The 12,995-nt window shown below is 59.8% G+C and overlaps 2 protein-coding genes and 3 non-coding genes across 8 annotated transcripts; 1 reads left to right on the forward strand and 4 right to left on the reverse strand.

Annotated features, from left to right (window-relative positions):
* The first annotated feature begins 382 nt into the window (after nucleotides 1-382).
* Nucleotides 383-5,062, forward strand: ACP4 (acid phosphatase 4). 2 transcript variants are annotated; one of them, XM_029925807.1, is made up of 11 exons: nucleotides 383-493; nucleotides 587-691; nucleotides 769-855; nucleotides 2,071-2,217; nucleotides 2,549-2,647; nucleotides 2,753-2,848; nucleotides 3,538-3,670; nucleotides 3,753-3,835; nucleotides 4,275-4,399; nucleotides 4,625-4,803; nucleotides 4,882-5,062. In XM_029925807.1, exons 1-11 carry the CDS (start codon nucleotides 383-385, stop codon nucleotides 4,995-4,997), a joined length of 1,281 nt encoding a protein of 426 aa, XP_029781667.1. In that variant the 3' UTR covers nucleotides 4,998-5,062. The 2 variants fall into 2 exon arrangements, with proteins under 2 accessions (XP_029781667.1, XP_029781669.1); XM_029925809.1 differs by lacking the exon at nucleotides 4,625-4,803.
* A 1,920-nt stretch (nucleotides 5,063-6,982) lies between these two features.
* LOC115280300 (Friend virus susceptibility protein 1-like) lies at nucleotides 6,983-12,056 on the reverse strand. Of its 3 annotated transcripts, XM_029925098.1 has the most exons (4): nucleotides 11,722-12,054; nucleotides 9,975-10,018; nucleotides 8,649-8,691; nucleotides 6,983-8,263 (listed from the first exon to the last, which is right to left on the reverse strand). In XM_029925098.1, exon 4 carries the CDS (start codon nucleotides 8,214-8,216, stop codon nucleotides 7,356-7,358), a length of 861 nt encoding a protein of 286 aa, XP_029780958.1. In that variant the 5' UTR covers nucleotides 8,217-8,263; nucleotides 8,649-8,691; nucleotides 9,975-10,018; nucleotides 11,722-12,054; the 3' UTR covers nucleotides 6,983-7,355. The 3 variants fall into 3 exon arrangements, with proteins under 3 accessions (XP_029780958.1, XP_029780959.1, XP_029780960.1); XM_029925099.1 differs by lacking the exon at nucleotides 8,649-8,691 and having other exon boundaries at nucleotides 11,722-12,055; XM_029925100.1 differs by lacking the exons at nucleotides 8,649-8,691; nucleotides 9,975-10,018 and having other exon boundaries at nucleotides 11,722-12,056.
* LOC115281329 lies at nucleotides 8,329-8,419 on the reverse strand. Its single transcript, XR_003904242.1, has one exon. It is a non-coding gene; the product is annotated as a small nucleolar RNA SNORD88 (small nucleolar RNA).
* Nucleotides 8,776-8,868, reverse strand: LOC115281331. The gene has a single exon (XR_003904244.1). It is a non-coding gene; the product is annotated as a small nucleolar RNA SNORD88 (small nucleolar RNA).
* On the reverse strand, nucleotides 10,089-10,179 carry LOC115281330. The gene has a single exon (XR_003904243.1). It is a non-coding gene; the product is annotated as a small nucleolar RNA SNORD88 (small nucleolar RNA).
* Nucleotides 12,057-12,995: the final 939 nt, after the last annotated feature.

A 12,995-nucleotide genomic window follows, 5' to 3' on the forward strand; every position in this document is an offset into this window, starting at 1 on the left:
GGTGGGGGGCCTCTGTGCCTTCCTCTGCACCCAGGTTAAGGGCCCTCGGTTCAAATCCCAGTTTTGCCACTCACTGCCTGTGTTCCCTCAGGCACCCTGCTGTGCCTCAGTTTCCCCACCTGCACAATGGGGCCGGTGATAACCAGGTGATGACCATATCACCTCCTACTAGAGCTGCAGAGGAGATTAAGTGGGTTAATTCACTGGCTAATCCAAAGACCTGGGGGGGGGGGAGGGGGGCAGGGGTGGATCCCAGGAGGCCGCCCTGGCTGGGGCAGGCATGCAGGGACCTGCGGGGTCGCGGGTGCTGAGGCAGGGGTAATGAGTGGGCGGGGCTGCGGCGCAGACAGTGGGCTGAGCTCAGCGTCTGGGCTGTGCGGAGATGGCCGGGCCAGGGTTTTGGGGCCTCCCCGCTGGACCTATCCTGCTGCTGCTCCTGCTCCTGCTCCTGCCCCGGGCCCTGCCGGAAGGACCCCTGGTGTTTGTGGCTGTGGTGAGGTGTCCCCCCCCCCCGCCCCCCCCCCCGCGCGCCCCGGCCTGGCCCCTCGCTTCTCCCGGGGCGGCCCTGACCCGGTCTCGTCCCCAGGTGTTCCGGCATGGCGACCGGGCCCCGCTGGCCTCCTATCCCACCGACCCGCACAAGGAGGCGATCACTGCCCTGTGGCCCAGGGGCCTGGGCCAGCTGACTGGGGTGAGAGGCCGGCAGTGCCCTGGAGGAGGGGGCGGGGCGCGGCGGGGCGGGGCCGCTCATGCCAGGTCTGTCCTCAGGAGGGGGTCCGCCAGCAGCTGGAGCTGGGCCGCTTCCTGAGGAGCCGCTATGAGGCCTTTCTGAGCCCCGAGTACCGGCGGGAGGAGGTACTGCGCCCCGGGACCCTCATCGGGCTTCCTGACCTCTCATCTCTGACCTGCACTGACTCCAACACTTGGCGTGGGCTTCCGCCTCTGGGCTTTGACCCCCGCCATAACCCAACCTGCACCCCATATCTGATCTCTCACCTTCAAACCATTGACTTACTCCACCTCAGCATGAGGGTGTTTCACCTCTGACCTTCACCAACCCTGCCTTTTTCTTTTTAAGTTTATTTATTTTAAGAGAGAGTAAGCAGGGGAGTGGCAGGGGCAGAGGGGGGCGCGGAGAGAGAGAGAATCCCAAGCAGACCCTGCATCAACAGCACGGAGCCTGACATGGGGCTCCAACCCACGAACTGTGAGATCATGACCTGAGCTGAAACCAAGAGTGGGGCATTTATTTCTTTTTTATTTTCTTTCTTTTTTTTAATGTTTTATTTATTTTTGAGAGAGAGAGACAGCATGAGCAGGGGAGGGTCAGAGAGAGAGGGAGAAACAGAATCCGAAGACAGGCTCCAGGCTCTGAGCTAGCTGTTGGCACAGAGCCTGACACGGGGCTCGAACCCACCAACTATGAGATCATGACCTGAGCTGAAGTCTGATGCTTAGCCAACTGAGCCACCCAGGCGCCCCAACTCTGACTTTATTTTCTCACCCTCACCTCTGTCTTCTGACTCCCACCAACTCCGACCAGACTCTCAGACCTCTGGTTTCTGATTGTGTCTTTGACCCTCACTGGTTCACTTTGCCCTCCTGGCCTCCCATCTTTGATTTCTGCCCTTCATCAAATCTGAATTTCCTTTCCCATGTCCTCCTCTGTCTTTTGACATCCCCCAATAGGAGCATTCCTCCTGACCTCTGACCTCTGATAGACCTGCACTGAATTCTGATCCCATGTCCTTCAACCTCCCCTTCTAACCTTGAACTCCAACTTCTGGCCACCAGCACTTCTGATCTTCCTTTCTTTCAATGAGGCAACTGACCCCTCTGATCCCACATGTTCATCCAGCTTCTGATCTCCAACTTGGCCCCTCCTGACATTGACCTCTGACCCTGGTCCCAACTTCCCACATGGATGACCAGAGGCCCCAGTTTGCCCTGAGTTTTGACTCCCAACCCCTGACTTTGACCCTGAACTGAATCTGAAGCTTTTGGTTTGCTGCTGCAGCTGGCCTCTGACCCGACCTGGGTCCCCTTGCCTGTCTTCTCCCTGCCACCCAGGTGTATGTTCGCAGCACTGACTTTGACCGCACCTTGGAGAGCGCCCAGGCCAACCTGGCAGGGCTGTTCCCTGAGGCTGCCCCGGGGCGCCCAGAGGCTGCCTGGAGGCCCATCCCTGTGCACACAGTGCCAGTCACCGAGGACAAGGTCAGAGGGCCGGGCAGGTGCAGGGGGTGGGGGTGGGAGGGATGGAGAGGGACATAGCCTGGCAGGATGGATAGAGGGAGCCAGCGGCTGGAAGAGGCAGTCTGGCCCAGCTGAGCAGCCCCCGGAGCCTGCGCTGACTCGGGCATTGAGACATTCCCGGGGCAGGGCTGTCTAGGCGGGGCCATTGCCGAGCTGCGCAGCCAGGTTTGGGAGGGACCTAGTAGTTTGAAGAGAGATTTGGACCAGAGACAAAGGCCCCAATTCCCCGCGTCCCCTGCTGGGACTAGGGTCCCAGTCAAGCTGTCTTCTCTGAGCCTCAGTTTCCCCCCAGCTGCTGAGGTTCCCCACGCGCAGCTGTCCCCGATACCATGAGCTGCTAAGGGAGGCCACGGAAGCTGCGGAGTACCAGACTGCCCTGGAGGGCTGGACTGTGAGCAGGGCCGGCGGGGCGGGGGGGCCGGAGGGGCGTGGCGTGGTGGGCGTGGCAGGGAGGGGTGAGGAGGTCCGTTAGACTCACTCAGCCCGCTGCATTCAGGATTTCCTAATTCACCTGGAGAACTACACAGGGCTCTCGTTGGTCGGAGAGCCGCTCCGCAGGGCATGGAAGGTTCTGGACACGCTGATGTGCCAGGTGAGCCCTCCCCGCACCCACTCAGCCAAGGCAGTAGGGCACCTGGATTCAAATCCCAGCTTTGCAGCTCACTACCTGTGTTCCCTCCAGCAAGTCCCGTAACCCTTAGTGCCTCAGTCTGCCCATCTGCACAATGGGGATAGCAACACACAGATCAACGCCTTCTGGGGTTTCTGTGAAGATCAAGACCCATGCCATGTGCTTAGATCAGTGCTGGGCATACCGTGAGGCCTGCAGGAAGGCTTGAGTCTCCGTGTTTGTAATCCCTCCTCCGTTAGTTCCCTTGTGGAAGAAGCCCCCAGAATCAAAACTTGAGCAGCAGGAGCTGGCCTCACCCTGCGTGATGCTCTTCAGACAGTCTTTGCTAACCTCCTTCCGTGGAAACTATCCTAGTTGCATGGTGGGAATAGCAATGGGGGAATAGCCCCCCTGTGTGCGCCCCGATGTGGATGGGTAGGGGCTCCTGCATGGGGAGAGGGTGGGGCAATGGTCATTGCTAGTTAATGATTGCTGTTGGTCACACCAAAGCTTTTTGACCAGATCCGGCCCATGAGGGGCTCAGATGAGGGCGATGGGGGAGAGGGCTGCAGCTGATGGGGCACCACAGGCCCTGGGGGGCGTGCCTGAGGGGAGCATGAGGAGCGCAGGAGGTCTGGCTCACTTTGTCTCCTCTCCCTGTCTCTCTCCAGCAAGCCCATGGTCTTCCCCTCCCAGCCTGGGCCTCCCCGAATGTCCTGCGAACGCTGGCCCAGATCTCAGCTTTGGATATTGGGGCCCACGTGGGTCCACCCCGGGCAGCTGAGAAGGCCCAGCTGACAGGGGGTGAGGCTGTGGGGCTGGGAGGCTGGGAGGCCAAAGTGCCTTCCTCCGGGGGATTCTCAGCACTCTGTTCTTGTCCTCTCAGGGATCCTGCTGGATGCCATCCTTGCCAACTTCTCTCGGGTCCAGCGCCTAGGGCTGCCCCTCAAGATGGTTATGTACTCAGCTGTGAGTCCTTGGGAAGGGAGGCAATGCCATGTGGGCACAGAGATGAGGGGAGGAAGAGCCGGTGGGGTGGTCTCAACGGAGACTTTGCCGCTGCCTTGGGCAACTTGTATCTCCAAACCATACTCTCAGACCATGTCACTAGAGGTACACAGTCTGAAAAGAGGGAGGTGATGGTGTTGTAAGAGAGTTTAGCTCTTCTGGAAAGACAAGCTGTTTAACTGAACTGCCCAGTCATATTTTTGTGTCTACTTGACCGATCTTCATTAAATGATTATTGTAATTGGTAGGATTGCCTCCAAGGTGAGCAGATTTGGGGGAGGGGTTGGTTCTAAGGGATCTGGGGGACATCTGAGAGGCAACTGGATGCACACATCTAGAGTTCAGGAGAGAGGAGACATGGAGGGAGGAGCCCTGTCTCAGCCCTGGGATCCACCTGCAGCACGACAGCACCCTGCTGGCCCTCCAGGGAGCCCTGGGTCTCTACGACGGTCACACACCCCCATATGCCGCCTGCCTCGGCTTTGAGTTCCGGAGGCACCTCGGAGACTCGGATGAAGATGAAGGGTAAGGAGGGAGTGGCGCCCAGGAAGGGGCGGGACAGACTGGCACAGGGAGAGATGGAGGTCCGAGGCAGTGCGCGTGGGATTTGCCAGGGGTTGGCACTTGGAAGTTGACAGGTGGGAGTCAGTAGCCCCCCATCTCCCCATTGGACTACTCTCCTCCAGATCTACGTCAGTGGCAGGGAGGTGGGGAGGGGCTCGTGTGCCACCACCTCCTGTCTCCCTCCAGGAATGTCACCATCTCCCTTTTCTACCGCAACGACTCCTCCGGCCTGCCCCTGCCCCTCAACCTCCCCGGGTGCCCGGGCCCCTGCCCACTAGGCCGCTTCCGCCAGCTCACCGCCCCCGCCCGGCCTCCGGCTCACGGGGTCCCCTGCCACGGCTCCCGTGAGCCTGCCACCCCTGCAGGTGATGGCCGTGGGCGTTGGGTTGGGAGTGCGGGGGGGCCCGAGTCCCAAGACTCACACGGGCGTGTTCTCCCCGCAGCCACGGTGGTGCCCCTGCTGGCTGGGGCTGTGGCGGTGCTGGTGGCGCTCAGCATGGGGCTGGGCCTGCTGGCCTGGAGACCCGGCTGCCTGCGGGCCTGGGGGGGCCCCGTGTGAGCTGGGGAAGCGGGCGCCCCCCCTCCCACGGCTGACATTGCGTCCCAACATGTCTGCTCACCCGCTCCTCTGGCTCCCGTGACTTTCTGTGTGCGCCTGGTCCCCTGGGCACTGAGGGGAGGGTTCTCTGGCCCGGGGGCGGGGGGGGGCTGCAGGCTTACGTGTGCTGTGTATCTGTGTACATGGGCCCATGTGAGGGGCGCCTTGTGCACATGTATATGGCACGTGTGTACACACGTGTACAGACGTTTGCGTGTTTCTACACTGCTCATTCGGGTGCACGTGGGGCGTCTGCATACACGCAGGGTCCGCGTGACAGGCTCCCTCGCGTGCAGTTGGCGTGCAGACACGTGCGGCTGTTCGTACTTCTGCAGGTGCGTGGGAGCATACGGTAGGTCAGCACCTGCAGAACAGGCCTTGGTGGGTTCGGCTCATGCTGCGTGCACCTGAGCTGCACCTGCTCCGTGAACCCCTCCGTGGGTCACACACTCCCTTGAGACCTGGCTCCTGGGAGTCTCCCAACCTGGCTTTGGAGACCCTTGCCAGCTCTCAGTGCTGTTGAGATTGGCCGTCACCTTTAGTCTTCTCCACCCCGCGGGAGGGTGGGGGTTGGGGAGAGCTCACAAGGAGGTGCAAGGGCCAAGGCCACTGGCAAGCCTGAGTGACTCCCGGCAAGTGACTGGCCTCTGTGCTCCTTTCTCCTTGGGCAGAGGAGGCTACTCGTACCCCACATCACTTGCCATTAAGCTCCTGCTGGAGGCCCCAGAGCGGGCGGGGCTGCGATGCTGTGCCGGGGGTGGGACCCGCTTGGGTGCCCAGCTGCACTGGCCACACGGCGCTGGTGGTTGCCATATGGGGCACACGGTGCAGACAGGGAGTTTCCAGTGCCCCAGACGTAGCACCGGGCAGCACTGAAGACTAAAAACTGCTCCTGCAGACCTACTAACAGCAGGCCCTGTGGGGGCACCTGGTTCCAGGCCTGTTCCAGGGCCCCTGCATGTGACCTCTCAACCCGGGAGGGGAGATGCCACTCTCTACCACATGCTAAGCACTAGGCGGCTAAACCTCACCCTGGTGTGGCCCAGGCCAGGACACCAACCCCCTCACTGGCCAGAGCCCACACGCACCATGCTGATGGTCATGCCTACAGCAAGTGGCATGAACCCACCAGTAGAACCAGTGGGGAGCCTGGGATGTGGCAGGTGTCCATTGGACAAGGTGGGCAGAGGTCATCAGACACGGGTGGGGGGTGCTGCTCATAAGAAGAAGCCACTCCTAGCCACCAGGACCCCACACTTAACCCCAGGGGGAATAAGGTGCCAGGCCTCCTGAACTTGGGGGTGGAGGTGCAGAAAGGGCTGGGGCCAGCAGCCCCGTCTGCACGGCTTGGGAAAGCCGAGGCCATGATCCTTTATGTGGGGCCACCAGCAGCAGACCCATCCCTAGGGGCGCCTCGGGACGCCTTCCCGCACCCCCGGATGGGGTACCTTCCTGCTTAGATTGACCCAAAGTTCTAGCAGGTTAGGTGGCTCCAACAGGAAGGCAGGAGCCCAGCCTGCGGCGTATTGGGATGGCCCAGGGAAAGATGGGGGCTCCCCTGGGGCTGCTGTGCGGGGTCCCTGCCCTTGCCCCGGGAGGGTTCTGGATGCCTTTCACCCCAGGACCACGCCGCAAGTCCTGCCAGTCAGGACAGCCACACACGGTGACACACGATTCAGTGAGTGCCCTGTGCCTAATGCTGACCACAGGGCAGTCTATCCCCAGGGAGCTGTGACTCTTGGCCCCAACACCTAATTTAACCTGGGGGTGACAGGCACTGCCCGGCTGTCACACATCCAGCTAGAAAGCAGAGGGGACTGGCTGTCCCTCCTCCAGGTGAGCAAGCGGCAAAAGTCCACTTAAAAAGGAAAAGGCATTGCACAAAAAGTCTTAAAGAGAAAAAAACATCTGAAACCAGAACCAGAAAAGCACCCAGAGAACCAAAGTGTTGTATATGCTTAAATTATTAGGTAAAAACATTGCATTTAAAAATAGCTTAAGAAAAAGGGAAAAAACGTTAAGGTGCTTTTAAGTTATGGGCTGCGGGGAGCCCCCACTGGCCTGTAGTGCGTTGGGGGCCCTTGCGGCAGAGCGGGGGTGCCCGCCCACTATGCCGATGGGCCTGAAGTGTAACAGGCTAAAATGTAACTGGATGTGGCCCCAGGGAAGGGGTAATGAGGCACCAAGAACTACTGGCTGGGGACACTCGTGGGGTGGCTAGGGGCAAGGGCACCTCAGTCAAGAGCCCCAAGAGTCTGGAGAACAGATGGTCCACCCCGGGGGTGCGTCTCCCCTGGAATGTGGCGCCCAGGGCGGGGCCTAGTCATGGTGTCCGGGTGCCGGCGGCTCCTCCCCACAGGCCTGGTCGGAGTAGGGGGGAGGCGGGGGCTGCTCGTCCGCCAGCATGTAGGCAGGGTGGCCACGGCTGCGCTTGGCCTCCTTGATGTAGAGCTCCAGCAGGACCTTGGTGGGCTGCCTGTCCACCCTCTCCCTGGGCACGCCGTGGCTCAGCAGCCAGGCCGTGAGGTCCTTGCGCGTTGGGTTGGGCCCCAGCATGAGCTTGGTGCGGCCCGGCTGGCTCTGGCGCCACAGCAGGCCCACGTCGGCGATGGTCTGGATCTCCATCACCGCCTCCAGCACCGTCATGCCCTTGACCAGCAGGCTGACCAGCGAGAGCCGCAGCTCGGAGGGCGCAGCCGTCAGCAGGCGCCGCTGCAGGCCCTGCGTGAAGGGCACGTCCTCGGGCGCGGGCCCCTGCTCGGGTGTGGGCGGCTCGCGGTAGATCCAGTCGAGCATGCCCAGCTCGCGCACCAGCTGGATGCCCTCCTCCATGGTGGTCCAGGGGCGGAAGGGCAGCTCGGTGGCCTCAAAGTGCAGGAAGGACTCCCAGCGCTGGCGCCAGGCCTGCAGCAGCCAGGCCAGCAGCGTCCGGCAGCCGCCCCGCAGCGCCTTGCAGTGGTAGTTGAAGATGGCATCGCTGGTCAGGTCCCCCAGCAGCGCCAGCTCTCCAGAATTCAGGGCCAGGGCCAGGCCCCCCTGGTCATACACCCGCAGGATCCAGGTGATCATGAGCTCATTGGGGTTCTGCTTGAAGCGGCGTGAGATGGCCAGGAGCTCGGTGTACGTGTAGTAGCGGTCTCCCCGCCCCGTCTGCGTGGGGGCCAGCGCGCGCTCGGCCATGGCGGTGGCTGTCCCCTGTGGGGAGCGGCGGGGATCAGCCGCAGGAGCTTCAGGGAAGGAGAGAGGCCATCAGGTGGGGAAAGAGCCACCTCCCCAGCACCTCTGCGCGGCGGGACCCCTCAGATCCCCGGGTGTCAAAGGTCCCGGGGGGCACCGTGTCCTCAGGGGAGGTCAGAGCCCAGTGCTGGACATCATGGGGGTCCCACGCCAGCCCCTTCCGAAGCCCAGACAGCGTTGCAACCTCTCCAGCCCCCCTCACCGCCCCGCACTTCCTGTGGTCGCTGTGAAGATGAAGTGAGTCTAGTGCTTAGGGAGGCCCAGCTCTGGGCAGACACTGGGCATCTGCTTTTATATTATTACCATCGCCTACGTATTTCACAAGAGATTTCTTATCACTATGGTACTGATGATGAAAGCCTCTTCCATTCTTACCAAGGACGGGGACAGTGGGGCCCTCAGCTCCTGGAGGAACCACCTGCGGACAGGAGGGAGCCGGAGGGAAGAGCAGGTCAGCGGGGCTCGGGCTGCCATGGCCCTCTGCCCTCTGTCCCCAGAGTGGGGGCCCCTCAGACCCCCTGGGTGTCAAAGGTCCCAGGGGGGCACCATGTCCTCACAGGAGGTCAGAGCCCAGTGCTGGACATCATGGGGGACCCTGTGCCCTTGTCCTCCGCCTCACTTAGGTCACAGAGCCGCTTGGCTCCAGTCCCAAGGGGGAGGACAGACAAGAGCTCACACAGGCAGGACAAATGACTGATACCCGGCCACTGGGGCACCAAGAAGCCACAGTCCCCCTCACTGCCCTTGACTACCCCACGCTGTGGCTGGCACCTTGTAGGATTCCTGACTTCAGCACCGCCCCTCTCCGGGAAGGGCCTCGCTCTGCTCAGCCCACACCTCAGGTCCGTTACCCCCAGCTCACACATCGTCCACTCCATCTTCCCGGAAATGCCCTCTCCATGCAGAGGATGCCCAGGACGTGCGGTCTGAGCCCCCGCCCACCCTGCAGAAGGGAGCTTCTCCTCCCTAAAGTGCCGTCAGCGGCCACCTCCGAGCTGCCCAGAACACGCCTGCCTCCTGCTGCACCAAGGCCACTGCTCCCTCTGTTCCTGCCATCCCGGGACCAGGGAAAATCCGTCCCAGACCAGAGAACACGGGCTTCTTTTCAGACTGCAGGGCCCTGTGCCCATTTTATGACTGGGCTCTTTGAAATGCTGGTGCAACGTTCTCCAGATAAATGGGCCCGTTAAACAATGGTTGGTGTGTAACCGGCGGGAACTTTACTAACAGTATCAGTTTAGATATTCCCGTCCTGGCACAACAGGCACTCAGCCTACAAGACCCTCAGTGCGAACAGTGAAAAGGCTGTCAGGCTTGTTTCTTTTCTGCTGCTGACTTTGTTCAGTTTTTCCTCCCCCAACCCGTGTATTCTCCATCTTGTCCACCCCTTACCTTGGAAGGTAGAAAATATCACCGCCCCCCAGGCCCATATGCTGCAAACGTGCTGTGGCCGCTCCAGGGATGTAGAAACTGAGGCTCAGGAGCCCAGCTCTCGGAGCCCATGAGCAGCAGGGCTGGGATTTGGACCCAGGCCCACTTCTGGCTGCATTTCCACTGCTATAAATGAACGGGGATTTGCATGTAAATCCCCAGCACAAGCCCTGGCACATAAACAAGGTCCCAGAGCTATCTGCCGCCAAGTCACCCCACATGAAGGTATTTTAGATTGGAGGGATGAGGGGCGGAAGCAAGCGTTCTCACCGAGAAGAGGTGGTAGTGGGTGGTCCCTCAGCTTGAAGACACACCTGCAACACAGGAAGGGCTTGGTGAGGCCGAAGGACAGACCGTCTGGGAGGTCCAGAGACATCAAAACCAGGGCCCCTCAGACCCCCAGGTGTCAAAGGTCCTGGGGCGCACTGCATCCTCAGGGGTGATCAGAGCCCAGTGCTGCACATCATGGGAGCCCCGGTCCCCACTGCAACCAAGTTCCACGGCCACTCACCTTCAGGAACAGAGAGCCCCAGATAACTGCACTTAGAGACCAGCAAGCACAAAATCCATCATCTGGAGGGTGTGAGAGTCCACAACTCTTCCTACGGGGACTCCAGGCTACCCTGCCTCCCCAGTGTCACAAGTCCACAGGGGCCTGCCATCACACCCCCTACATGGAGAAAACTCAGGGCCTACCCCGCCCCCTTGCCTAGTTCTACAGATTTTCAACACTGGCTACACCTGCTAGGAACCCCCAACAGTGAAAGCTGCTAAGGTGCAAATCCTTCGAAAGAACCTACGGGGAGACAAGAGGGACCTATCCTAGAGGAAAAAAATCAAACCCCCTAAGACAGAAGTGGGACACACGAGGACCACAGACCCTTTACTGCGGCCATTACAGAACCAATTAGTGGGAGGGCAAGGACTCGGGAACTACAGACGGGAAGCACACAGGAGATCGCGTTATTTCTGGGGAAATGACAAACGTGCTTTCAGAACACCAGGCAGAAATAGAGCAAGCATGGCGAAATGTTAACCTTCTGTGTACCTCCCGGCACGTCTGAGGATTTTAGTAAGTAAAAAAAGGGAATGGAAAAGACTACATCGGAAAATGGCGAAAGAGGGCGCGCCAGTGATGGGGGAGCGAAATCCTCCACTTGTGACAAGGCGACGGGATAAAGTTCGACGGGTTTTCAGGTGGCAGCCTGAAGAGAGAAGCTCCGCTAGGGAGGATTCTGGCTGCGTCTTGGTGGGGAGGCAGAACTCAGCGAGCTGCCCCGGCAACGGGGAAACGGATGGCCGAGCCCCTAAGGACCAATTAGCCCAGAAGTAACGTGCCACAAAACTGATGCATGGGGCGGACACAAAACTCTGGTATTTGGAGGGACCGTGTCAGAATGATTCCTGGGGATAAAGGCCCCGCTTGCTCTCTCCTAAGATCGCACCCATGTCATTCTCAGACACCCAGTAGTTCATTTAGAGACAACACTCCCACTTAGTTCTTAGGAAACCCTGAGATCCTGCCTCTAACTCCCCCATAACCTTTACTGCACAAAGGCTGCACAAAATGCCAGCCAGGTGGAATGGAAAAAATAGCAGCGACTTCCTAAGGGAAGCTCGTGTAGCCAGCACCGGAGTGGGAAAACCTCAGAAAAAAAACCTCAGTGTCACCCGAGCTCCCCCCAGCCCCCCCAAAACAGGACAAAATGGCGGCGAGGGAAGCCGAAATGGCGCAGCCCGGCTGCGGTGCAAAAGCCCTGAAAACCCTCATTCGCTCCGGCGGCAGGAGTCCTCCCCACCCTGAGCGTGCCCAAGGGCCGCCGGCCTCTTCGGACGCCACTGCCCACCCCGTAAAGAATCCCAGGGTGGCCCCGGAACGCGCGCTGGGGTCTCACAAAGGCCCTGATCCCGTCCACGCGACCACGTGGTCGCCCCGGACACCTCACGAAACGACCGATTCAGGCCCCAACGCCCAGCCGCGCAGACGGAAAAGAACCAAAAGACAAGAAGAGCTCACCAGGTCCTCACTCTCTCCACAACATGCGTTGGGGCCCTTCGCGTCCCATTTTATAGTACGCGCCGCTCGCAAGGCCCTCCACAAGCCACAGCTCGGGCTCCGCCCCGAGGCGTCAAGCACACACGCCAGTGTCGGAAATCCAGCTTTGGTGCCTGGGGAAGCGGATAATACCTGTTGCTGGCAAAATCTTCCTACAAAGATGTGAAATATTGTCCATGGAGGCTAAGGAAAAAAGCAGTGGACTATCAGGGCCTGTTGTCTTCTCATGAGAGTCAGGCGACTCCAAGGACAGCACCAAAGGCAGGCTGGAAAAGGGAAGGACCCCGAGAGAGGGCAGAGCCAGAAAGGAAGGCTCCTGGAATTGCCAGCGCGGCCGTGACGCGGCTGTGGCTGGAAGGGGCGGGGCCGACCCAGACAGAGTCCTAAAGCTGGAATGGGAGGCGGGGCCAATCCGGGGGCGGGGCGTGGGCGGAGCTAGTGGGAGATTGACGGCGGGAAGTTCTGGTAAAGGGCTAAAGTAGCCCAGACTGACAGGCCCGTGCTGCGGAGCAAGAAGCCGGGGCGGGAAGACAGGACTTCAGGATCTAAGGGAGGTGGAGGATGGAGGTGTGCACTCCTGGGTCTGAGGAAAGAGGGGGCTGGGGGCCAGGACAACTGAACTGAGTGAAGGGCGGATGTGCCCCCCACTACTCCATCCCCCAGTTTAGATGGTCTAACACCGTGGGGGCGGGGGGGCTTGGATTCTTGGTGGGGGAGAGGTGGAGCTCTAAGGAGTGTCTTTCAGCTGACATGACTGTAAACATCTTTTTCAAAGATACAGAAGGAAGCTCCTCTACTTCAAACTCACTCACCAGAGTCGCCACTGTCAACAATGTGGTGTGGACTTTATATTTTATGGCTGTATACACACATACATGTAATGGGTAACGATTTTTTTATACCAAGTTGTCCCATAAATAGTATCCCCCCGATCAGTACATAGTGACCTCTTTCCTTAAACGCGGGCAAAGTATTCCCTTCTGTAAGTGGAACACACATTATTTAGCTGGTCTCCCTGGTCATTTGGGTTGTTTTCTTCCGGTTGGGAGACGCCTCCCATGAAGCTTATAGTCTGAAGTAAAAGGAACAGACCTTTGTCCTATGTTAAGGAGACATTTCCTTTACTGACTTTTGCCTCACCCAGAGTAAAAAGCAAAGACTTCACTATGGCCCACAAGGCCCAGAGTGACCTAGCCACTGTTTCCCCTCTGTCCCTGTCTCCCTCTGTCTTGCTC

Source organism: Suricata suricatta, chromosome 16 (assembly GCF_006229205.1).
Source record: "Suricata suricatta isolate VVHF042 chromosome 16, meerkat_22Aug2017_6uvM2_HiC, whole genome shotgun sequence".
Classification (NCBI taxonomy): Eukaryota; Metazoa; Chordata; class Mammalia; order Carnivora; family Herpestidae; genus Suricata; species Suricata suricatta.

Coding starts and splice junctions, on each gene's coding strand:
- ACP4 (XM_029925807.1), top strand. CDS start 383: ATGGCCGGGCCAGGGTTTTGGGGCCTCCCCGCTGGACCTATCCTGCTG. Junction 494..586: donor CCCTGGTGTTTGTGGCTGTG/GTGAGGTGTCCC, acceptor TCTCGTCCCCAG/GTGTTCCGGCATGGCGACCG. Junction 3,836..4,274: donor AGATGGTTATGTACTCAGCT/GTGAGTCCTTGG, acceptor ATCCACCTGCAG/CACGACAGCACCCTGCTGGC.
- LOC115280300 (XM_029925100.1), bottom strand. CDS start 8,216: ATGGCCGAGCGCGCGCTGGCCCCCACGCAGACGGGGCGGGGAGACCGC.